Genomic DNA, 24,061 nt, shown 5'->3' on the forward strand with positions numbered 1-24,061 from the left:
GGGGTTCAGTTAAGGGTTGCCCATGAGTGTAGTTTATGCAGATACAGAAATAAGTGCCTTGTTAATAAAGCAAATAATCAGCAATTAACTTTTCTTTATCTAGGGCAAGTTAGACTAATGCATCAGTATTGTTCCTTTTCTAAATTTTTAGGGTAAATTATTTGGAACTTCAGTTGCACACAGATATTTTTGTGGCACTAATAATTTTTGTGGCGCTAATATAAATATAAATAAAATATAAAATGTTTTTATTTTGACTTTTATAGGGTTTCTTTCGGCGGACTCTGCGGATGAGGCTTCAGTATGAACACTGTGATCGTAACTGTAAGATACAAAAGAAGAATCGAAACAAATGTCAGTACTGTCGGTTTAAGAAGTGTCTGAGCCTTGGAATGTCCCACAATGGTAAACAAACTGAGCATAATCATGGCTGTATTTTCTTTCTGCTGCTAGACACATCTAAATAATGACTCGCCACTACACAAAGTAAATGTTGTGTCCTGCTGAAACCTCACAGTGTTGCTTCAGGCAAAACAATATAAAATCTTGTCTTGTGCCATAATAAATCATTTTACATTTTTTTAATCAGCCTATTTAATACAATAACATGTAAATAAAATAACAATTCTTTCAAAATGTCAAATAGTTTATGCACATTTTATATATATATATATATATATATATATATATATATATCTATCTATCTATCAATACCAAATCGTACCTTCGTTCTGCGCTAATGTGGCAGCCCTCTAATTCGATCCCCCTGTTAGTGAGGACCAAACAAAACAACACTTCCAACAGATGAATCAGGGGGCGCTCTCAATCATTTTAACTTAGTACCAACTAAAATGGACCAAATGAATATGACGTTTAAACAATTTATTAAAAGCAGATAATTGCCCAATTAAGACAGAGATAACCCTTTTTAAAAATAAATAAACATTACAAAAGTTCCAAACATTCAATGGATCAAATGTTTCAACTCATGTGAATATTCATATGGTCACTTCATGGACTGATCCTTTAGGTATGTACTTCATGCTATTTTGGATTATTATGTCACACTGTTTGTATAGTAAAGGCATGTAATATGCCATTCTCCTGCATCTGTATTGAATAGCCAGGATAATGTCCTCATCTCCTCTTGACCATTTGATCCATAGAATGTTTGGAACTTTTGTAATGTTTATTTATTTTTATGATTATGTATTTATTTATTTTTATGATTATGTATTCTATCTTGATCTACTTATATATTGTAATATGTATGTTTTACCAGCTATATTGACCATCCCTCTGAAGAAGTCCACATAGGACGAAACGCGTCAGGATTGAAGACAGAGTGAAAAACACCCTATATTATCCATCATTTGACAAATTGTGTGATTTGTATTTGCAAAAGGGTTATCTCTGTCTTAATTGGGCAATTATCTGCTTTTAATAAATTGTTTAAACGTCATATTCATTTGGTCCATTTTAGTTGGTACTAAGTTAAAGTGATTGAGAGCGCCCTCTGATTAATCTGTTGGAGATATATATATATATATATATATATACAGTACTGTGCAAAAGTTTTAGGCAGGTGTGGAAAAAATGCTGCAGAGTAAGAATGCAAAAAAGTATAAAATGTTAATTGTTTATTTTTATCAATTAACAAAATGCAAAGTGGATGAACAGAAGAGGAATCTAAATGAAATCAATATTTGGTGTGACCACCCTTTTGCTTCGGCATCAATTCTTTTAGGTACTCTTGCTCAAAGTCAGGGATTTTGTAGGATTATAGGGGGTAATTCAGATCTGATCGTTGCTGTGCATTTTCACACCGCAGGCAATTAGGTCATAACAGCGCATGCGTATGCACCACAATGTGCACGCGTGTCAGACTACAACAACTGGCATTGCTCGTCAGGTGACTGACAGGAAGAGGCTGTTTGTGGGTGGCAACTGAGCATTTACTGGGAGTATCCGTAAAAATGCAGGTGTACCCACGCGTTTTCAGGGAGGGTGTCTGATGTCAGCTCCGGCCCCGATCAGCCTGTTCTCATCGCACTGGAGGAGTAAGTCCTGGGTTGCGCACAGAGTTACTGCACAAAGTGGATTTTTGCAGCTCCTCTACACATGCGATCGCACACTTGTACAGTGACAATACATTCCCCCCTCTAGGTGGTGATTATCTGATCGCAGGACAGCAAAAAACACAGCCCAGCGATCAGATCTAAATTAGGCTTATAGTTAGGTGTATGATTAACCAATCATACCAAACAGGTGATAATGATCAGAATTTTCATATGTAAGATGTAACACTCAGGTCTATTCAGGTTGGTATGAAAAGTATCGAAAAGTCAAGCGATTTTCAGCACACTGCACATGCTTTGCACATGCACGGCGCGTGCGCACGTAATCAAAGTGCAATCGAATCCTGGAAGGATGCAATCACACTTTGATTGCCAGCAGCCGGTGTTGCGTGGGCGGAGTTACGGTGTTGCAGGGGCGGAACTGAGAAAATGAAGACGGGTTGGCTGCGTGACGTCACAGTCAGCCGGTCCGATCAAGAAAATGGTGGCGGACCACCTGCATACGCAGCCACAGCCAAACTCTGCTACAAAGGTGAGGTTGTGGAAGACAGTTTCATGTCACAGGTCATAGACCATGGCAAGACACACAGCAACAAGACAAAAGGTAGTTATACTGCATGAGCAAGATCTCTCCCAGGCAAAGATTTTTAAAGCAGACTGGGGCTTCAAGATGTGCTGCTCAAGCTCTTTTGAAGAAGCACAAATAAACAGGTAGTGTTGAGGACCGTAGAAGCAGTGTTGGCCAAGGAAACTTAGTGCATCAGATGAAACACACATCATGCTTACTTCCTTTCAAAATCGGAAGATGTCCATCAGCTCAGAACTGGCAGAAACCAGTTGGACCCAGGTACACCCATCTACTGTTCAGAGAAGTCTGTTCTTCATGGATGAATTGTGTCCAAAAAGCTATACCTTCGACGTGGAAACAAGAGCAAGCAACTTGGTATGTACAAAAACATAGGAACTGGGGTTCAGAAAAATGGCAGCAGGTGCTCAGGACTGATGACTCAACATTTTAAATATTTGGCTGTAACAGAAGGCATTTTGTGTGCCGAAGATCTGGAAAGTGCTACAATAATGAGGCAACAGTGAAGCATGGTGGATGTTCTTTGTAAGTCTGGAGCTGCATTTCAGCAAATGGAGTTGTGGATTTGTTAAGGATTAATGATGTACACAAAGCTGAGAAATACAGGCCAGTACTAATCCATCATGCAGTACCATCAGGGAGGCGGCTGACGAACTCTAAATTTATTCTGTAGCAAGACAATGACCCCGTACAGCCAATGTCATTAAGAACTATCTTCAGTGTAAAGAAGAACAAGGAGTCGTGGACTTGATATGGCCCTCACAATGCCCTAATCTCAACATCATCGAGTCTGTCTGAGGTTACATGAAGAGACAGAAAGATTTGAGCAAGCCTACATCCGCAGAAGATCTGTGGTTGGTTCTCCAAGACGTTTGGAACAGCCTTCCTGCTGAGTTCCTTCAATAACTGAGGGTAAGTGTACCTTGAAGAACTGATGGTGTTTTGAAGGCAAAGGGTAGTCACATCAAATATTGATTTGATTTAGATTTTTCTTCTGTTCATTCACTTTGCATTTTTTTAAATAATAAAAATAAACCATTAAAACTTCTAATTTTGAAAGAATTCTTAATTTTCAGCATTTTTTCAACATTTGCCCAAAACTTTTGCACAGTATTGTAAATGTATAAAGAAAGGTACTGAGAGAGTCTATTGACATAAAGAGCCTGATTCAGAGACGCACGCAAAGTGGGTTCATCTGCAGACGCACTGCCTGCTCGATTATAGCCACAAACTTCTGCCCATATTTAGTCTGCCTTATCTAACAAGCTGCACTATGCCTATACATTTTCTATATTTGTGAGAACAGCTGTCATCACTAACAGCATAGATATTCACTAGTCCTATCCTAGGTGCAAAAGATCTGCAGCATCTTTGCATATGCTCACTTCTGAATAGCCCTCAATTCTGTCTACATGCCCACGACATGCCCATGGCAATCTCATGCTAATTGCAAACACCCCCTTTGAGACCCAGTTACACCCCTTAAAGCTGCAAATGGTGATCCAACTGATTTCAATGAGAATCTGAATAGTCTGGTGTGAATATGTTTCCCTCAACTCCCTCGTAAGTTTGCATAGTGAAAAAAATGTCAGCTGCTGACGTTTTGTGTGCGGCTCTGGATCAGGCCCAAAGCATGCAGTAACTAATTATTTCTCCTGCAGGGTATCCACAAGATACATTGGGATATGGTTGAGCGACAGTGGATCTTGCACCAATCGGTCAAATCTTTTTGGCTTCCCAGCATGCATTGGGCCCGTCCATATATATCCCTGCCTCCTGGCTCAGGCAAATCAGGTTTTTGTTTGGTGCGGCAGGAGCCGGACCATGGTCTAAGGGCTGCTGGTTTTTAGCAGCCATAAGCTTATTTATTTTCGTTTTATAGTCTTACTATTTTTTCTGAGTGATCTTTCTAAACAGCGTCTTATACGTACCTTAGAAAGAGTCGCTCCAACAAATCCCCGCTGGGTTGCGTCAACGCTTACCCACGAGTACAGTGCTGTTTCGGCAGGCGTCTGTGTCGGATAAAATTAGCAGGGCCAGCAGACACTTACCAGGCTGTGGCCGGAGCACGGGTGGATGGTAAGGCATCGGTTCTGCTTAAAGGGGAAACACGGACACAGCCGCACTGTTTGGGGGGAGACAACCAAACAGTCGCTGACGCGGCTGCCACCGAGAGTGCACCAGAGCTAGGCCTTAGCGATCATAGGCTCCAGCGGTAGCATGAGGCCGCGATCCCTAGGGTTGATGTCAGCAGTGGGGAGTCATTCCACCAACTCTCCGCCAGGTCACGACAACGCTTACCCATGAGTACAGTGCTGTTTCGGCGGGCGTCTGTGTCTGATATACTAGCAGGTCCATCCGACGTTACCAGGCTGTGGCCGGAGCACAGGGAGAAGGTAAGGCATCGGTTGAAGGTAAGGCATCGATTTATTTATTTATTATCAGTTATTTATATAGCGCACACATATTCTGTAGCGCTGTAAAGAGAATATTTGCCCATTCATATCATTCCCTGCCCCAGTGGAGCTTTCAATCTATATTCCCTACCATATGTACACACAGACGCATTCACGCTAGGGTTAATTTTGTTGAGAGCCAATTAACCTACCAGTATATTTTTGGATTGTGGGAGGAATGTAGATGGAATACGGTCACAGCCGCACCGTATTGGGAGGAGACTACCAAACAGTAGCGGACGCGGCTGCCACCGGTGGTGCACCAGCGCTATCCCTTAGGGATCATAGGCACCAGGTATAGCATGAGGCCACGATCCCTAGGGTTGATGTCGGCAGTGGGTAGTCAGACGCTCCCCTGGTCGCCCCTCCCCCCAGTTCATGACCAGTTTCCTCTGAGTCTCCCGCCATGAACTGAATTCCCGCTTCTGACCAAGACGCTGTGTACTAAGGAACGCAGCTGCATAGGCGGCTGTGTGACTGGTGCGTCAGTGTTCACTTGGGTGTCTGTGTTCACTATAGGTTCACGGAGCGGCGTTGTACACTTACAGTGTCTGGATCCACTCAGCATTCGCAAATGCATTGATCGATCCTGGAAGCGGGGTAAGTCTCCCTGTATCCCACTCTCCTGAGTACGGGCTATACAGCACTAAGTCTCTATCTAACTTTGAGTACGAATAGTTGGATAAGTGCATAATGCATATGAGTTTGATAATATTACTGTGGTTTCTTTCTCTATACATCTGAATACGGTTAAAACTTTTTTATAAAGTAATGCAGTAATATGTTTCTCCTACATACTTATCTGTATTGTCGTGTTTCTTTTATGAGTGAATTAGGTGAAGAACATGAATTTAACCCTATCCCAAATAATTTTAGTTAAAAAAAAAAGAATTTATTTTTTCTTTTCTTTTTTAAATATGTTTTTCCCCCAAACATTGAAACATCAATTGGGAACATCGTGACCATCGGAAACATCTGGCCTTTCATTTTGAAAGCCGGGACAGTCTAGGTATACAAGGGGGGTCTGGGGGTGGCTTGGGAGGGTTAATTTACACTCCCCAGCGGCTGCCATTGTCTGCAGCCGCTGGAGGAGGGGGGCTCCTGTCGTGCTGACCGATCAGCAGTGATCGGCAGCACGGCAATCAGTAGGGGAGCGTGCAGGGAGGCAGAGCGACCTTCCGGTCCCTCTGACAGCAGTGGAGGGAAGTTTCTCTTCTCTGCCGCTGCTAACACTCTCTATCTGACTGGTCGCATCCTGTGCGACCAGGTCAGATAGAGCACTTGCAGGTATGGTCGCATCTGATGCAACCATGCCAGGAAAGTGGTTAAAGTGATTACAGTCACAAATTGTGTATTACACTGTGAAAGTGTCTGATTATTAATCATGTCTAAGAGCGGCAAAGGTGAGGAAAATACACTCATAGCAGCACCGACACTCATATCATGTTTGTCATGTAAAGCTGGGTTAACCTCTCAGGATCTGGTTCAGGATGGATTGTGTGCAAACTGTTTTAGCTTTCACCAAGGTCTCTTGAAAAATTCAAGGCAGGCGCAGGTGCAAGCTGATCCCCCATGGGCTATGTTTGCATAGACATTATCCAGTATAGCTGAGTGTATAATTCCAACTTCTGTACCAGCGATAGGTTACACTATTAACCCTTATGTGCATAATTCCACCTGCGGTTTATCATTTCCAGCAGGGGAAGCAGTAGCCTCTCAACAGAAACAGGCTGAAAAGCCAGTGGTAAGTAAATCATTTAGACACGAAACAACATCTTCACAGTCTACACGTTTCAGATGAGGATTCACCAGAGGACGAAGACTCATTACACTCTGGTTCTGTATATGAGGATGAGGAAGAAGGTCTCAGCTCAGTGGACATATCTGAGTTGATTTCTGCAATGAAATCCATTTTATCCTTAGAAGAATCAGCAGAGACTGTGTTAAAATCCAAGCCACCTGTATTTAAACGTCCCAAAACAGTTAAGACTGAGTTTTCTGGATCAGAACAGTTGACGGAAATTATGGAAGAGGCTTGGGCTATGCCCAGTAAGAAATTTAGAATTCCTAGGAAATGGAATTCCAATGATCCTTTTCTGACTGGGGACTGTTTAAAGAGGGAAGTAGCCCCTAAAGTAGATACGCATGTGATTCGCTTAGTGCAAAAAATAAGATTTTACTCACCGGTAAATCTATTTCTCGTAGTCCGTAGTGGATGCTGGGAACTCCGAAAGGACCACGGGGAATAGCGGCTCCGCAGGAGACTGGGCACAACTAAAGAAAGCTTTTAGGTCACCTGGTGTGCACTGGCTCCTCCCACTATGACCCTCCTCCAAGCCTCAGTTAGGACACTGTGCCCGGACGAGCTGACATAATAAGGAAGGATTTTGAATCCCGGGTAAGACTCCTACCAGCCACACCAATCACACCGTATAACTCGTGATACTATACCCAGTTTAACAGTATGAAAACAACTGAGCCTCTCAACAGATGGCTCAACAATAACCCTTTAGTTAACAATAACTATGTACAAGTATTGCAGACAATCCGCACTTGGGATGGGCGCCCAGCATCCACTACGGACTACGAGAAATAGATTTACCGGTGAGTAAAATCTTATTTTCTCTGACGTCCTAGTGGATGCTGGGAACTCCGTAAGGACCATGGGGATTATACCAAAGCTCCCAAACGGGCGGGAGAGTGCGGATGACTCTGCAGCACCGAATGAGAGAACTCAAGGTCCTCCTCAGCCAGGGTATCAAATTTGTAGAATTTTGCAAACGTGTTTGCCCCTGACCAAGTAGCAGCTCGGCAAAGTTGTAAAGCCGAGACCCCTCGGGCAGCCGCCCAAGATGAGCCCACCTTCCTTGTGGAATGGGCTTTTACTGATTTAGGATGCGGCAGTCCAGCCGCAGAATGCGCCAGCTGAATTGTGCTACAAATCCAGCGAGCAATAGTCTGCTTAAAAGCAGGAGCACCCAGTTTGTTGGGTGCATACAGGATAAATAGCGAGTCAGTTTTCCTGACTCTAGCCGTCCTGGAAACATAAATTTTCAAGGCCCTGACTACGTCCAGTAACTTGGAATCCTCCAAGTCCCTAGTAGCCGCAGGCACCACAATAGGTTGGTTCAAGTGAAAAGCTGATACCACCTTAGGGAGAAACTGAGGACGAGTCCTCAATTCCGCTCTATCCATATGGAAAATCAGATAAGGGCTTTTACATGACAAAGCTGCCAATTCTGACACACGCCTGGCTGAAGCCAAGGCCAATAACATGACCACTTTCCACGTGAGATATTTTGGATCCACGGTTTTAAGTGGCTCAAACCAATGTGATTTTATGAAACTCAACACCACGTTGAGATCCCAAGGTGCCACTGGAGGCACGAACGGGGGCTGAATATGCAGCACTCCTTTCACAAACGTCTGAACTTCAGGTAGTGAAGCTAGTTCTTTCTGGAAGAAAATCGACAGAGCCGAGATCTGTACCTTAATGGAGCCTAATTTTAGGCCCATAGTCACTCCTGCTTGTAGGAAATGCAGAAATCGACCTAGTTGAAATTCCTCTGTTGGGGCCTTTTTGGCCTCACACCAAGCAACATATTTCCGCCATATGCGGTGATAATGCTTTGCAGTTACATCTTTCCTGGCTTTAATCAGCGTAGGAATGACTTCCTCCGGAATGCCCTTTTCCTTCAGGATCCGGCGTTCAACCGCCATGCCGTCAAACGCAGCCGCGGTAAGTCTTGGAACAGACAGGGCCCCTGCTGCAGTAGGTCCTGTCTGAGCGGCAGAGGCCATGGGTCCTCTGAGATCATCTCTTGAAGTTCCGGGTACCACGCTCGTCTTGGCTCTTCTGGAACCACGAGTATTGTTCTTACTCCTCGTTTTCTTATTATTCTCAGTACCCTTGGTATGAGAGGCAGAGGAGGGAACACATAAACTGACTGGTACACCCACGGTGTCACTAGAGCGTCCACAGCTATCGCCTGAGGGTCCCTTGACCTGGCGCAATATCTCTCTAGTTTTTTGTTTAGGCGGGACGCCATCATGTCCACCTGTGGCCGTTCCCATCGATTTACAATCAGCGTGAAGACTTCTGGATGAAGTCCCCACTCTCCCGGGTGGAGGTCGTGCCTGCTGAGAAAGTCTGCTTCCCAGTTGTCCACTCCCGGAATGAACACTGCTGACAGTGCTAGTACGTGATTTTCCGCCCCTCGGAGAATCCTTGTGGCTTCTGCCATTGCCATCCTGCTTCTTGTGCCGCCCTGTCGATTTACATGGGCGACTGCCGTGATGTTGTCTGACTGGATCAGTACCGGCTGGTGTAGAAGCAGGGATTTTGCCTGACTTAGGGCATTGTAAATGGCCCTTAGTTCCAGAATATTTATGTGTAGGGAAGTCTCCTGACTCGACCATAGTCCTTGGAAGTTTCTTCCCTGTGTGACTGCCCCCCAGCCTTGAAGGCTGGCATCCGTGGTCACCAGGACCCAGTCCTGTATGCCGAATCTGCGGCCCTCTAGAAGATGAGCACTCTGCAGCCACCACAGCAGAGACACCCTGGTTCTTGGAGACAGGGTTATTAGGCGATGCATCTGAAGATGCGATCCGGACCATTGGTCCAACAGGTCCCACTGAAAGATTCTGGCATGGAACCTGCCGAAAGGAATTGCTTCGTAAGAAGCCACCATCTTTCCCAGGACCCACGTGCAGTGATGCACCGATACCTGTTTTGGTTTCAGGAGGTCTCTGACTAGAGATGACAGCTCCTTGGCTTTCTCCTCCGGGAGAAACACTTTTTTCTGGACTGTATCCAGAATCATACCCAGGAACAGTAGACGTGTCGTCGGAACCAGCTGTGATTTTGGAATATTCAGAATCCAACCGTGCTGGTGTAGCACCTCCTGAGATAGTGCTACTCCCACCAATAACTGCTCCTTGGACCTCGCCTTTATTAGGAGATCGTCCAAGTACGGGATAATTAAAACTCCCTTTCTTCGAAGGAGTATCATCATTTCCGCCATTACCTTGGTAAACACCCTCGGTGCCGTGGAGAGTCCAAACGGCAGCGTCTGGAATTGGTAATGGCAATCCTGTACCACAAATCTGAGGTACTCCTGGTGAGGATAGTAAATGGGGACATGCAGGTAAGCATCCTTGATGTCCAGGGATACCATGTAATCCCCCTCGTCCAGGCTTGCAATAACCGCCCTGAGCGATTCCATCTTGAACTTGAATTTTTTTATGTATGTGTTCAAGGATTTCAAATTTAAAATGGGTCTCACCGAACCGTCCGGTTTCGGTACCACAAACAGTGTGGAATAGTAACCCCGTCCTTGTTGAAGTAGGGGCACCTTGATTATCACCTGCTGGGAATACAGCTTGTGAATTGCCGCTAGCACAGCCTCCCTGTCTGAAGGAGTAATCGGCAAGGCAGATTTTAGGAACCGGTGGGGTGGAGACGCCTCGAATTCCAGTTTGTACCCTTGAGATACTATTTGCAGGATCCAGGGATCCACCTGTGAGCGAGCCCACTGATCGCTGAAATTTTTGAGGCGGCCCCCCACCGTACCTGGCTCCGCCTGTGGAGCCCCACCGTCATGCGGCGGACTTGGAAGAAGCGGGGGAGGACTTTTGCTCCTGGGAACCTGCTGTTTGTTGCAGCCTTTTTCCCCTACCTCTGCCTCTGGACAGAAAGGACCCGCCTTTTCCACGCCTGTTTTTCTGAGTCCGAAAGGACTGTACCTGATAAAACGGCGCCTTTTTAGGCTGTGAGGGAACATGGGGTAAAAATGCTGACTTCCCAGCAGTTGCTGTGGAAACTAGGTCCGAGAGACCATCCCCAAATAACTCCTCACCCTTATAAGGCAAAACTTCCATGTGCCTTTTTGAATCTGCATCCCCTGTCCACTGGCGAGCCCATAAGCCTCTCCTAGCAGAAATGGACATTGCACTTATTTTAGATGCCAGCCGGCAGATCTCCCTCTGTGCATCTCTTATGTATAAGACTGAGTCTTTTATATGCTCTATGGTTAGCAGAATAGTGTCCCTGTCTAGGGTGTCAATATTTTCTGACAGGGAATCTGACCACGCAGCGGCAGCACTGCAAATCCATGCTGACGCAATAGCTGGTCTAAGTATAATGCCTGAGTGTGTATATACAGACTTCAGGATCGCCTCCTGCTTTCTATCAGCAGGTTCCTTGAGGGCGGCCGTATCCGGAGACGGTAGTGCCACCTTTTTAGACAAACGTGTGAGCGCTTTATCCACCCTAGGGGGTGTCTCCCAACGTGACCTATCCTCTGGCGGGAAAGGGAACGCCATTAGTAACTTCTTAGAGATTACCAATCTTTTATCAGGGAAAGCCCACGCTTCTTCACACACTTCATTTAATTCTTCTGATGGGGGAAAAACTACGGGTAGTTTTTTCTCCCCAAACATAATACCCTTTTTAGTGGTACCTGGGTTTATATCAGAAATTTGTAACACCTCTTTCATTGCTTCAATCATGCAACGAATGGCCTTAGTGGACATTAGACTAGACTCATCGTCGTCGACACTGGTGTCAGTATCCGTGTCGACATCCGCGTCTGCCATCTGAGGTAGCGGGCGTTTTAGAGCCCCCGATGGCCTTTGAGACGCCTGGACAGGCACGAGCTGAGAAGCCGGCTGTCCCGCATTTGGCATGTCGTCAAATTTTTTGTGTAAGGAGTCGACACGTGCACGCAATTCCTTCCATAAGTCCATCCACTCAGGTGTCTGCCCCGCAGGGGGTGACATCCCTTCTATAGGCATCTGCTCCGCCTCCACATCATTATCCTCATCAAACATGTCGACACAGCCGTACCGACACACCGCACACACACAGGGAATGCTCTAACAGAGGACAGGACCCACAAAAGCCCTTTGGGGAGACAGAGTGAGAGTATGCCAGCACACACCAGAGCGCTATATAATGCAGGGACTAACTGAATTATGTCCCCTATAGCTGCTGTTATATATACTGCGCCTAAATTTAGTGCCCCCCCTCTCTTTTTTACCCTTTTCTGTAGTGTAGACTGCAGGGGAGAGCCAGGGAGCTTCCTTCCAGCGGAGCTGTGAGGGAGAAATGGCGCCAGTGTGCTGAAGGAGATAGCTCCGCCCCTTTTTCGTGGACTATTCTCCCGCTTTTTTATGGATTCTGGCAGGGGTAATTATCACATATATAGCCTCTGGGGCTATATATTGTGGTATTTTTGCCAGCCAAGGTGTTTTTATTGCTGCTCAGGGTGCCCCCCCCTAGCGCCCTGCACCCTCAGTGACCGGAGTGTGAAGTGTGTATGAGGAGCAATGGCGCACAGCTGCAGTGCTGTGCGCTTCCTTGGTGAAGACTGATGTCTTCTGCCGCCGATTTTCCGGACCTCTTCTTGCTTCTGGCTCTGTAAGGGGGACGGCGGCGCGGCTCCGGGACCGAACACCAAGGCCAGTTCCATGCGGTCGATCCCTCTGGAGCTAATGGTGTCCAGTAGCCTAAGAAGCCCAAGCTAGCTGCAAGCAGGTAGGTTCGCTTCTTCTCCCCTTAGTCCCTCGCTGCAGTGAGCCTGTTGCCAGCAGGTCTCACTGTAAAATAAAAAACCTAATTATATACTTTCTTTTTAGAAGCTCAGGAGAGCCCCTAGTGTGCATCCAACCTCGGCCGGGCACAAAATCTAACTGAGGCTTGGAGGAGGGTCATAGTGGGAGGAGCCAGTGCACACCAGGTGACCTAAAAGCTTTCTTTAGTTGTGCCCAGTCTCCTGCAGAGCCGCTATTCCCCATGGTCCTTTCGGAGTTCCCAGCATCCACTAGGACGTCAGAGAAATCTACATTACCTCTGCCTTCAACATCATTAAATTATGTCACGCATAGGAGAGTAGATAGTTTGCTAAAAATAATTTTTTCCCTGTCTGGGGCAATCGTTAGACTAGCCATTGTCATGCTCCGGAGCCTTACCACCGGTGGGTGCTCCCACGGGTTGCCGTCCCGCTGGTTGCGGCGGCAGGGAGCTGCTGGTGGCGGGTCCTCCTGGACGGATGTGCGGCTGCCAAGGGCCGGGGGCCAAGGGTCTGGAGAGCCGTGCGCTGTGGCGGGGATCGCTGCGGTAAGGTCCTCTAGTGGTGACACAGTATAGTGTGTCAGAGACAGAAGCTGGCTAAAGCTGTGTGCTAACAGCTAAGTATGTCTCCTGTGCTGGGAGCAGCCATGTTGGAGACCAGAGTATTACCAATGAAGTTCCCAATCTGTGTCCAGCCAATCCTGCGTGTTCTCCCCTTACAAAAGGGGGCTGGTTCAGAGGGAGAGTGCCAGTGCTTCAAGATACCTCCTTCTGAAAGGTTCTCCAGCTCTATGCTCTCAGGTTACTTCTGGTTCCCTGGTCCTGGTTGCTCTCATCTATCGGTTACCTAAACGCTGCTGCAGTCCTGCTGTCTAAGTCCGTTGCCACTCGTGGAAGCGCTCATGGGGTCCCAGGTCATAGAAGTCTTAATTTCTTCAAAGTCCAAGTTCTTCAGCCTCGTCTTTCAATCACAAACCACAGTCTTCATTTCTTCAAAGTCAAAGTTCTTCAGCCTCATCTTTCAATCACAAACCACAGTCTTCAGTTCTTCTTTACCGGAGTTCTTCATCTTTACTTTTCAAGTCATTTAACCATAGACTCTAATTCTTTCAGTTTCTTCTATTTCTCCAATATTTGTGTACAGCCTGATTATTCATTAAAACTACAGTTATCTTCCTACGGAGTCCTCCTTTTCTTTACGCCCTCCGGCCAACATTAACACTTTGTTTGGCTTCCACCCCATTAGGAGGAATTACATTCAGGCACATCGTTTACTATCCTCATAGGTAGAGGTCCCTTCAGCCAAAACTCGGTTGTCGGAACCCCAACTTACGCCGAGCGTGACAGTAAGCACTGGCCCAATGGATCCGGCAAGTGAGCAGGCTACCGGGGGCGATGCCTCTGTGGATATTCTGTCTCGTCTAAATAAACAGGAGGCCATGCTGGCACAGATTGTACAGTTCATGCAGAATATGTCCACTCGTTTGGATTCTCTTCACGCAGCCATTTCCACATCTCGGACTCCGGTTCCAGCTTCCAATCTGCCAGCACCTAATCCTCCAGTGTCGATTCCAGTTCCTTGTTTACAACTACCCAAAGCAATGCCGAGGGTTCCTCAATCAATGCGAGATCCAGTTTGAGCTTCAGTCAGCTAACTTTCCGTCTGATCGGACCAAAATCGCATACATCATTTAATTTCTGACCGGACCAGCTCTGGATTGGGCTTCACCCGTATGGGAGAGAACTGATCCCATACTCTCGAATTGCCCGGAATTCGTGGCAACTTTTCGTAAAATCTTTGACGAGTCAGGCCGGACCACCTCTGTCTCTTTGGAGATTCTGCGTCAGGAACCCGTTACGTCACCCAGTACGTGATCCAATTCCGTACTCTGTCTTCTGAAGTGGGCTTTTGGAACGGGCTCTCCGACAAAATTAAGGAAGACCTGGTCACTCAGGATGTGCCAGCTAAGCTCGATCAGCTAATTTCTTTATGTAACAAGATTGATCTGAGATAAGGAGCGCTGTCTTGAGTACAAGGTTCGAGCAACCCAAACCTCTGGCCTGTCCCACTCCTAGACCATCCTCACCGTCTAATGAAGAACCCATGCAGGTCAACCGCTCTCGTCTCACCAATGAGGAACGTCAAAGACGCAGACAGGGCAACCTCTGCATGTATTGTGGGGCGGCCGACCACTTCGTTGTCTTGTATTCAACGACCGGGAAACTCCCGCTCCTAGCTTACGCAGGAGAGGTTAAGCTAGTATTCCCCAACCAAATTACCAGGAAGTAATCACTGTTGGCTGTATGTCTGGAACTTCCCTCTACCTCCCTTCATGTTGCAGCACTTTTGGATTCTGGAGCTGCAGAAAGTTTCATTATTTCTGCCTTAGTCCGACAGTCGGAAATACCAACCATTCGTTTGGAGCGAGCTGTCTCTATCACCTCGGTTGATGGAAGTTATATCCCTGAAGGGATCACCACCCACCGTACAGTTCCTCTGAAGATGAAAGTTGGTATTCTCAATTCTGAAGTTATCTCTTTCCTGGTAATTCCTAAAGCCTCTCAAAATATAATCCTAGGATTCCCGTGGTTACAGGAGCACAACCCACACTTGGATTGGCAAACTATGGATGTACTTGCTTGGGGGGAGTCGTGTTCTCGTAGCTATTTCTCCACCATCAACCCACTCCGTACCCTACACTCCACTGATCTCCCAGATGTCTATCAGCCCTTTCTGGACGTCTTCAGTAAGCAAGGGGCAGATACCTTGCCTCCCCACCGAAGTTGGGACTGCTCTATCGATTTGCTGACTGGTAAAACACCATTTATCTCTCCCGGAAACCCAAGCGATGTCTGAGTATATACAGGAGAATTTGGCCAAGGGTTCCTTCGCCCTTCCTCTTCTCCAGCCGGGGCAGGGTTTTTTTTTGTTAAGAAGGACGGGGGCCTACAGCCTTGCATCAACTGCCGGGGCCTCAACGAAGTTACAGTTAAGAACAGATACCCCTTGCCCTTGATTCCCGAACTATTTGACCGAATTAAGGGGGCTACCATTTTTACTAAATTGGACCTGCGTGGAGCTTATAACCTTATATGCATTCGCACAGGAGACGAGTGAAAGACTGCGTTCAATACTCGCGATGGGCATTACGAATATCTGGTGATGCCCTTTGGCTTATGCAATGCTCCAGCAGTCTACCAGAATTATGTCAACAAATTATTCCGAGATCTCCTCTATAAGTGCCTGGTTGTGGATCTGGACGATAGTCTAATATTTCCAAAGATCTGAAAGTCCATTGGGAACAGGTCAGAGAAGTCTTGAGACGTCTAAGGGAAAATCGACTCTTCTGTACACTGGAGAAGTGCACGTTTGAGGTTTCCTCCATCCCTTTCTTAGGTTACATCATTTCTGGGAGGGAATTACAAATGGATCCTGCCAAAGTCCAAGCAATCAGAGATTGGACCATTCTGAAGGGAATCCCACTTTTTTTAAGGCTTTGCCAATTTCTATAGGAAGTTCATTAAAGATTATTCCTCCATCATTGCCCCGATTACAGCTCTAACAAGAAAAGGGTCTAAATCTGCAGCTTGGCCACCTGAGGCACTAATAGCCTTTTTGTTTCTTAAAGAGGCCTTCATGTCTGCTCCTATCCTTCGGCAACCTGATCTCAGTCATCCTTTTCAGGTAGAGGTGGATGCTTCTACAGTAGGAGTGGGGGCCGTTTTATCCCAGTACTTCGAGGATCAGAAAGCTTATCCTTGTGGTTATTTTTCCTCGAAGATTCTCTCCGGCGGAACAAAACTACGCCATTGGAGAACAAGAATTGCTTGCCATAAAACTTGCTTTTGAAGAGTGGAGGTACTTGCTGGAAGGAGCTCAGCACCCAATCTCAGTAACCACGGATCACAAAAATCTTTTATATCTTCAGACCGTCCAATGTTTAAACCCACGGCAAGCCAGGTGTGCACTGTTCTTGTCACAACTGAGGGCCTGAGCTGACGGGAGGCAGCCTCAGTTGTAGGGGCTGAGGTGTACCGGAACCTGGGAGGTTGTATCAGACCCCTGGACATGTAAGTAACATGAATAATAACTGCCCGAAGGCGTGACCACGACAACTTGGATAAAAGTCAATGATGTTTATTATGACAACTCCGCAACACAGCAGCAGTAAAAGAAAACGTAAAAGTCAGCAAATAATAAATACAGTTCCTGGGTACTACAGGATGGCAGGAGCCACAGGGCACTGGTAGTGTGAGATAGTTCTTATGATCTTCTAGATGGAAAGTCCTTACCAGGCCCGACTGTAGCAATGGAGATAACCCAGGATTGTGCCAGCTGGTGTTCCAGGAAAAGCTGGGTTGCTGAAGGTAAAACAGCTGCTGTGGATACTGGCTGGAACCAGACTGTTGTTAGCACGGAGTGGATACTGGCTGGAACCAGTTAAATAATAAATGAACTTGGGAGCGATGAAATATGAACTGAAATGTAGAACTTGAGAGCGGAGAAATAATAATACCGGTGGAGAGTGGTAAAGTGTAGAAAGGACACCGGCCCTTTAAGGGAAGCTGTACTCTGCTGGAAGCTGAGCTGGAAGCAGGTAATGTTGTAGCTGGAAACAGATGAATCCACAATGGATTGGAGAGTCAGGCTACACCGCAGGTGGAATGCTGGTGCGGGTCTCTATGGTGGAAGTCTTGAGACAGGAGCTGGAACCTGGAAGACAATCACAGGAGAGAGACAAACAGGAACTAGGTTTGACAACCAAAGCACTGACGCCTTCCTTGCTCAGGCACAGTGTATTTATACCTGCAGCAAGGAAGGGATTGGCTAGGCAATTATGCAGATTAACAATACTGACAACAGATTGGAGGAAATGATCAGCTGACAGAATCCAAGATGGCTGCGCCCATGCAGACACTTGGAGGGAAGTTTGGTTTGTAATCCATGTGGTAATGAAAACAGTAATGGCGGCGCCGGCCACTGGAGACAGGAGACGCCAGGCTGACAAGTGCACATCCAACCACGCGGACACAGCGGAGGCCGCGGCTGACGTAATCGCCACTCTGACACTCTGCATGCAGAAGCTCAGGGACGGCGGCGGAGGCCGCGGGAGACGCCATGCCAGATGTAATAAGGCGTTACTGTGACAGCGTCTCAGAGAGACAGGAGAGGATGCAGGAATGTGAACATTAGGATAACAGATGGGATCCGGTCCTGGAGCGCTGAGCCAGCCTTAGGAGGCATCTGATGGGTAAGAAATGGCGTCCAGATACCCGGATCGTGACAGCACCCCCCCCTTTAGGAGTGGCCCCAGGACACTTCTTTGGCTTTTGAGGAAACTTGGAATGGAATCTCCGGACCAAGGCAGGAGCATGGACATCAGAAGCATTGGTCCATGAACGTTCCTCAGGACCATAACCCTTCCAGTCAATAAGATATTGTAGTTGACCGTAACGGTGACGTGAGTCCAGGATCTTGGCCACTTCATACTCAACGCCTCGTTGAGTTTGGACTTTCGGAGTTGGAGGAAGTGAGGAATGAAACCGATTCAAGATCAGCGGTTTCAACAGGGAAACATGGAATGTCCTGGGTATTTTTAAGAAGGGAGGCAACTGGAGTCTGTAAGCAACAGGATTGATGACTTGTTCAATCTTGAAAGGACCGATATAGCGAGGTGCAAACTTCATACTGGGAACTCTTAACCTCAAATTCTTCGTGGATAACCATACCCGATCACCCACCTTGAGAGCAGGAACTGCTCGACGCTTCTTATCCGCAAACTTCTTGTACCTGAACGATGCCTTGAGCAGAGCTGATCGTACGCTCTTCCAGATATTGGCAAACTGATGCAAGGTGATATCCACTGCGGGAACAGAAGTTGCTGGAAGCGGTTGGAACTCAGGAACTTTAGGGTGGAATCCAAAGTTAGTGAAGAATGGTGTTGAGGCAGATGAAGAATGATACTGGTTGTTATGACAGAACTCGGCCCAGGGAAGTAATTGAACCCAGTCATCTTGAGAGGAGGACACATAGATGCGGAGGAAGGCCTCCAAGTCCTGATTCACCCTCTCGGTTTGACCATTGGTCTGAGGATGGTAAGCCGTGGAAAACTTTAGCTTGACTTGGAGGACTTGACATAAACTTCGCCAGAATTTGGCTGTGAATTGAACTCCTCGATCTGAGATAATTTCTTCAGGAAGACCGTGGAGTCGGAAGATCTCTTGTATGAATACTTGAGCCAACTTGGAAGCTGACGGAAGACCGGTGAGAGGAATGAAGTGTGCCATCTTGGTGAACCGGTCAACTACCACCCAGATGGTATTGAACTTGTTGCACATGGGTAAGTCTGTAATGAAATCCATCGACAAGTGGGTCCATGGTCGACGGGGAACGGATAGTGGAACCAGTTGCCCCGCAGGCGACTGGCGGGATACTTTATGTTGGGCACACTTTGGGCAAGATGCAATAAACTCCAAGACGTCCTTTTTCAGAGTTGGCCACCAATAGGACCTAGAGATAAACTCCAGGGTTTTTTGGATACCTGTATGTCCGGCAAAACGGGAAGCATGGGCCCAATGCATGAGCTTCTTCCTTAGCATCGGCTTCACAAAACTTTTCCCTGATGGGGGCGTAGAGTCCATCCCTACCGTGGAGAATGCCAACGGATTTATAATAGGATGCTTGTCTGAAGACTCTGACTCATTTTCTTGCTCCCATGAGCGGGAAAGGGCATCGGCCTTGCGATTCTGAGAGCCCGGACAGAACTGGAGTTTAAAGTCGAACCTGGAAAAGAAAAGTGCCCATCTGGCCTGACGAGGGTTGAGACATTGTGCGCCCTTCAGGTATAAAAGGTTCTTGTGGTCTGTAAGTATGGTGATTAAATGAGAAGCTCCCTCCAACAGATACCTCCACTCTTCTAGAGCGAGCTTGATGGCTAGCAACTCCTGGTCGCCAATGGCATAGTTGCGCTCAGCTGGGGAGAACTTCCGGGAGAAGAAACTGCAAGGATGTAAATGGCGATCTTTAGCCCTCTGAGATAACACCGCTCCTACTCCAACGGAGGAGGCATCCACCTCTAGGATGAAAGGAGAGTCGATGTCAGGCTGTTTCAGGACAGGCGCAGAGATGAACCTCTGTTTTAAAAGATGAAAAGCTTGCATGGCTTCTTCAGACCACTTGGACGGGTTAGCACCCTTCTTGGTGAAAGCAGTAATAGGCGCCACAATGGTGGAAAAGTCTCGTATAAACTTTCGGTAATAATTGGCGAACCCTAAGAACCTCTGGACCCCTTTGAGGGTTAAGGGTACCGGCCAATTCTGAATTGCTTGTAGTTTCTCAGGATCCATCTCTAGTCCGGAACCGGACACAATGTACCCTAGAAACGGAATGGACTTGACTTTAAAGACGCATTTTTCTAATTTGCAATAGAGATGATTGACACGGAGACGGGACAGAACCTCTTTAACCCAAAAACGATGTTCCTCTAAATCGTTGGCAAAAATGAGGATATCGTCTAGATAGACCACGACATGACGGTATAGAATGTCTCTGAAAATCTCATTGACAAAATGCTGGAAGACAGCTGGAGCATTGCTCAATCCGAAGGGCATGACGAGGTACTCATAATGTCCGTCACGGGTGTTAAAGGCGGTCTTCCACTCGTCACCCTCACGGATCCGGATGAGATTGTATGCACCTCGCAAGTCCAGCTTTGTAAAGATGGTAGCTCCGCTAACTCTGTCAAAGAGCTCAGTAATCAGGGGTAAAGGATAACGGTTCTTGATGGTAATGTCGTTCAAACCTCTGTAGTCGATGCACGGCCGCAGACCACCATCTTTCTTTTTTACAAAAAAGAAGCCTGCGCCGGCTGGGGAAGAAGAAGGTCGAATGAACCCCTTTGCTAGGTTCTCTTTAATGTATTCCTCCATAGAATGCGTCTCAGGCAGAGACAACGGATAAGTTCGGCCTCGAGGTGGAACCTTCCCTGGAACGAGATCAATCGGGCAGTCCCATTCTCTATGAGGAGGAAGGATATCAGCAGAAGCTTTACTGAACACATCCGTGAAATCTTGATATGGAGGAGGTGGAACATCAGACGACCTGGGGGAGGAAGAACAGACAGGCAATACTTTAAACAAACATGTCTCTGCACAGGAGGAACCCCATGCCAGGATTTGCGTAGTCGTCCAATCAATTGTAGGATTGTGAAGACGGAGCCATGGAAGGCCCAGGACCACAGGATGTGTGGCTCTTGGAATCACTAAAAGTGAAATAAGTTCGGAATGAAGAACTCCCACTCTCAGACGAACTGGTAGAGTCCTTAGAGCAATAACAGTATCAAAAATTTTACTGCCATCCACGGCAGTTAAGGAAAAGGAGGAAGGAAGTCTCTCGGTGGGTAGGGACCACCGTTTAACATAGGCTTCAGTAATAAAGTTCCCAGCTGCTCCGGAATCAAGGAGAGCAATGACGTTCCGATAACGTTGAGCAACTTGAAGCGAGACTGGGAGATTACAATCATGAGGAGATGGAGAGGAGATCATTACTCCTAGCCGGCCCTCTCCTGGGCAAGCTGGGGTTTGGAGTTTTCCCGGACGTTCGGGACAGGCATTGATGGTGTGAGACGGAGCTGCACAGTAAAGACAAAGAGACTCAGAGAGACGTCTTCGGCGCTCAGCAGGAGTTAAACGGGAACGGCCAATTTGCATGGGCTCATCTTTAGATGGTGACAGTTGACGAGGAGGAGGAGCAGAAGATTTTGGAGCAGATGATCTTCCACGCTCAGTTGCTCTCTCTCTGAAACGTAAATCAACTTTCGTGCAGAGTGAGATTAGCTCATCTAACTTAGAAGGTAAGTCTCTGGTAGCTAACTCATCTTTAATAAGCTCAGATAAGCCATGCCAGAATGCAGCATACAGGGCCTCATCGTTCCATGCCAGTTCGGATGCCAGGATCTGGAACTGTATCAGATATTGTCCTACAGTACGTGACCCCTGGCGTAAACGGAGAATCTCGGATGAAGCTGAGGTTACCCGGCCTGGCTCGTCGAAGATGCGCCTGAATGTTGACACGAATGCAGTGTAAGAAGATAGCAGGGTGTCGGACCTCTCCCATAACGGTGATGCCCAGTCAAGGGCGGAGCCACTGAGAAGAGAGATGATGTAGGCAATTTTTGTACGGTCACTGGGAAAATTGCCAGGTTGTAGCTCAAACTGAATCTCACACTGGTTGAGAAATCCCCTGCAGAATCTTGGAGATCTGTCAAATTTTGCTGGCGTTGGAAGATGAAGACGTGGAGCAGAAATGGGTAAGGTGGGTGGGGTTATAGCTGGAGTCACTGTGGTTGACGCACCAGATGCGCCTGATCCACGGAGAGTTGTCTGAATCCCATCCAGCCGAGTAGAGAGATCCTGGAGACAGCGGATGATATGGCCCTGTGCAGCCTCCTGATGTTCTAGTCGGGCTGCCAGTTCTTGCATCGGCCTGGCCGCTTGATCCTGGTCTCCGGCTGGATTCATTAGGTCAGTGCTTACTGTCACAACTGAGGGCCTGAGCTGACGGGAGGCAGCCTCAGTTGTAGGGGCTGAGGTGTACCGGAACCTGGGAGGTTGTATCAGACCCCTGGACATGTAAGTAACATGAATAATAACTGCCCGAAGGCGTGACCACGACAACTTAGATAAAAGTCAATGATGTTTATTATGACAACTCCGCAACACAGCAGCAGTAAAAGAAAACGTAAAAGTCAGCAAATAATAAATACAGTTCCTGGGTACTACAGGATGGCAGGAGCCACAGGGCACTGGTAGTGTGAGATAGTTCTTATGATCTTCTAGATGGAAAGTCCTTACCAGGCCCGACTGTAGCAATGGAGATAACCCAGGATTGTGCCAGCTGGTGTTCCAGGAAAAGCTGGGTTGCTGAAGGTAAAACAGCTGCTGTGGATACTGGCTGGAACCAGACTGTTGTTAGCACGGAGTGGATACTGGCTGGAACCAGTTAAATAATAAATGAACTTGGGAGCGATGAAATATGAACTGAAATGTAGAACTTGAGAGCGGAGAAATAATAATACCGGTGGAGAGTGGTAAAGTGTAGAAAGGACACCGGCCCTTTAAGGGAAGCTGTACTCTGCTGGAAGCTGAGCTGGAAGCAGGTAATGTTGTAGCTGGAAACAGATGAATCCACAATGGATTGGAGAGTCAGGCTACACCGCAGGTGGAATACTGGTGCGGGTCTCTATGGTGGAAGTCTTGAGACAGGAGCTGGAACCTGGAAGACAATCACAGGAGAGAGACAAACAGGAACTAGGTTTGACAACCAAAGCACTGACGCCTTCCTTGCTCAGGCACAGTGTATTTATACCTGCAGCAAGGAAGGGATTGGCTAGGCAATTATGCAGATTAACAATACTGACAACAGATTGGAGGAAATGATCAGCTGACAGAATCCAAGATGGCTGCGCCCAAGCAGACACTTGGAGGGAAGTTTGGTTTGTAATCCATGTGGTAATGAAAACAGTAATGGCGGCGCCGGCCACTGGAGACAGGAGACGCCAGGCTGACAAGTGCACATCCAATCACGCGGACACAGCGGAGGCCGCGGCTGACGTAATCGCCACTCTGACACTCTGCATGCAGAAGCTCAGGGACGGCGGCGGAGGCCGCGGGAGACGCCATGCCAGATGTAATAAGGCGTTACTGTGACAGCGTCTCAGAGAGACAGGAGAGGATGCAGGAATGTGAACATTAGGATAACAGATGGGATCCGGTCCTGGAGCGCTGAGCCAGCCTTAGGAGGCATCTGATGGGTAAGAAATGGCGTCCAGATACCCGGATCGTGACAGCACCCCCCCCTTTAGGAGTGGCCCCAGGACACTTCTTTGGCTTTTGAGGAAACTTGGAATGGAATCTCCGGACCAAGGCAGGAGCATGGACATCAGAAGCATTGGTCCATGAACGTTCCTCAGGACCATAACCCTTCCAGTCAATAAGATATTGTAGTTGACCGTAACGGTGACGTGAGTCCAGGATCTTGGCCACTTCATACTCAACGCCTCGTTGAGTTTGGACTTTCGGAGTTGGAGGAAGTGAGGAATGAAACCGATTCAAGATCAGCGGTTTCAACAGGGAAACATGGAATGTCCTGGGTATTTTTAAGAAGGGAGGCAACTGGAGTCTGTAAGCAACAGGATTGATGACTTGTTCAATCTTGAAAGGACCGATATAGCGAGGTGCAAACTTCATACTGGGAACTCTTAACCTCAAATTCTTCGTGGATAACCATACCCGATCACCCACCTTGAGAGCAGGAACTGCTCGACGCTTCTTATCCGCAAACTTCTTGTACCTGAACGATGCCTTGAGC

The 24,061-nt window shown here is 47.2% G+C and overlaps 1 protein-coding gene across 3 annotated transcripts in view; it reads left to right on the top strand.

Annotated features, from left to right (window-relative positions):
• Nucleotides 1–24,061, top strand: part of PPARD (peroxisome proliferator activated receptor delta) — a 218,593-nt gene that overhangs the window by 152,367 nt on the left and 42,165 nt on the right. For all 3 annotated transcript variants that reach the window (XM_063954923.1, XM_063954924.1, XM_063954925.1), the window contains exon 3: nt 267–405. In XM_063954923.1, coding sequence (XP_063810993.1) covers nt 267–405 — 139 coding nt within the window. The remainder of the gene's footprint in view (nt 1–266; nt 406–24,061) is intronic.

This window comes from Pseudophryne corroboree, chromosome 2 (genome assembly GCF_028390025.1).
Source record: "Pseudophryne corroboree isolate aPseCor3 chromosome 2, aPseCor3.hap2, whole genome shotgun sequence".
Lineage (NCBI taxonomy): Eukaryota > Metazoa > Chordata > Amphibia > Anura > Myobatrachidae > Pseudophryne > Pseudophryne corroboree.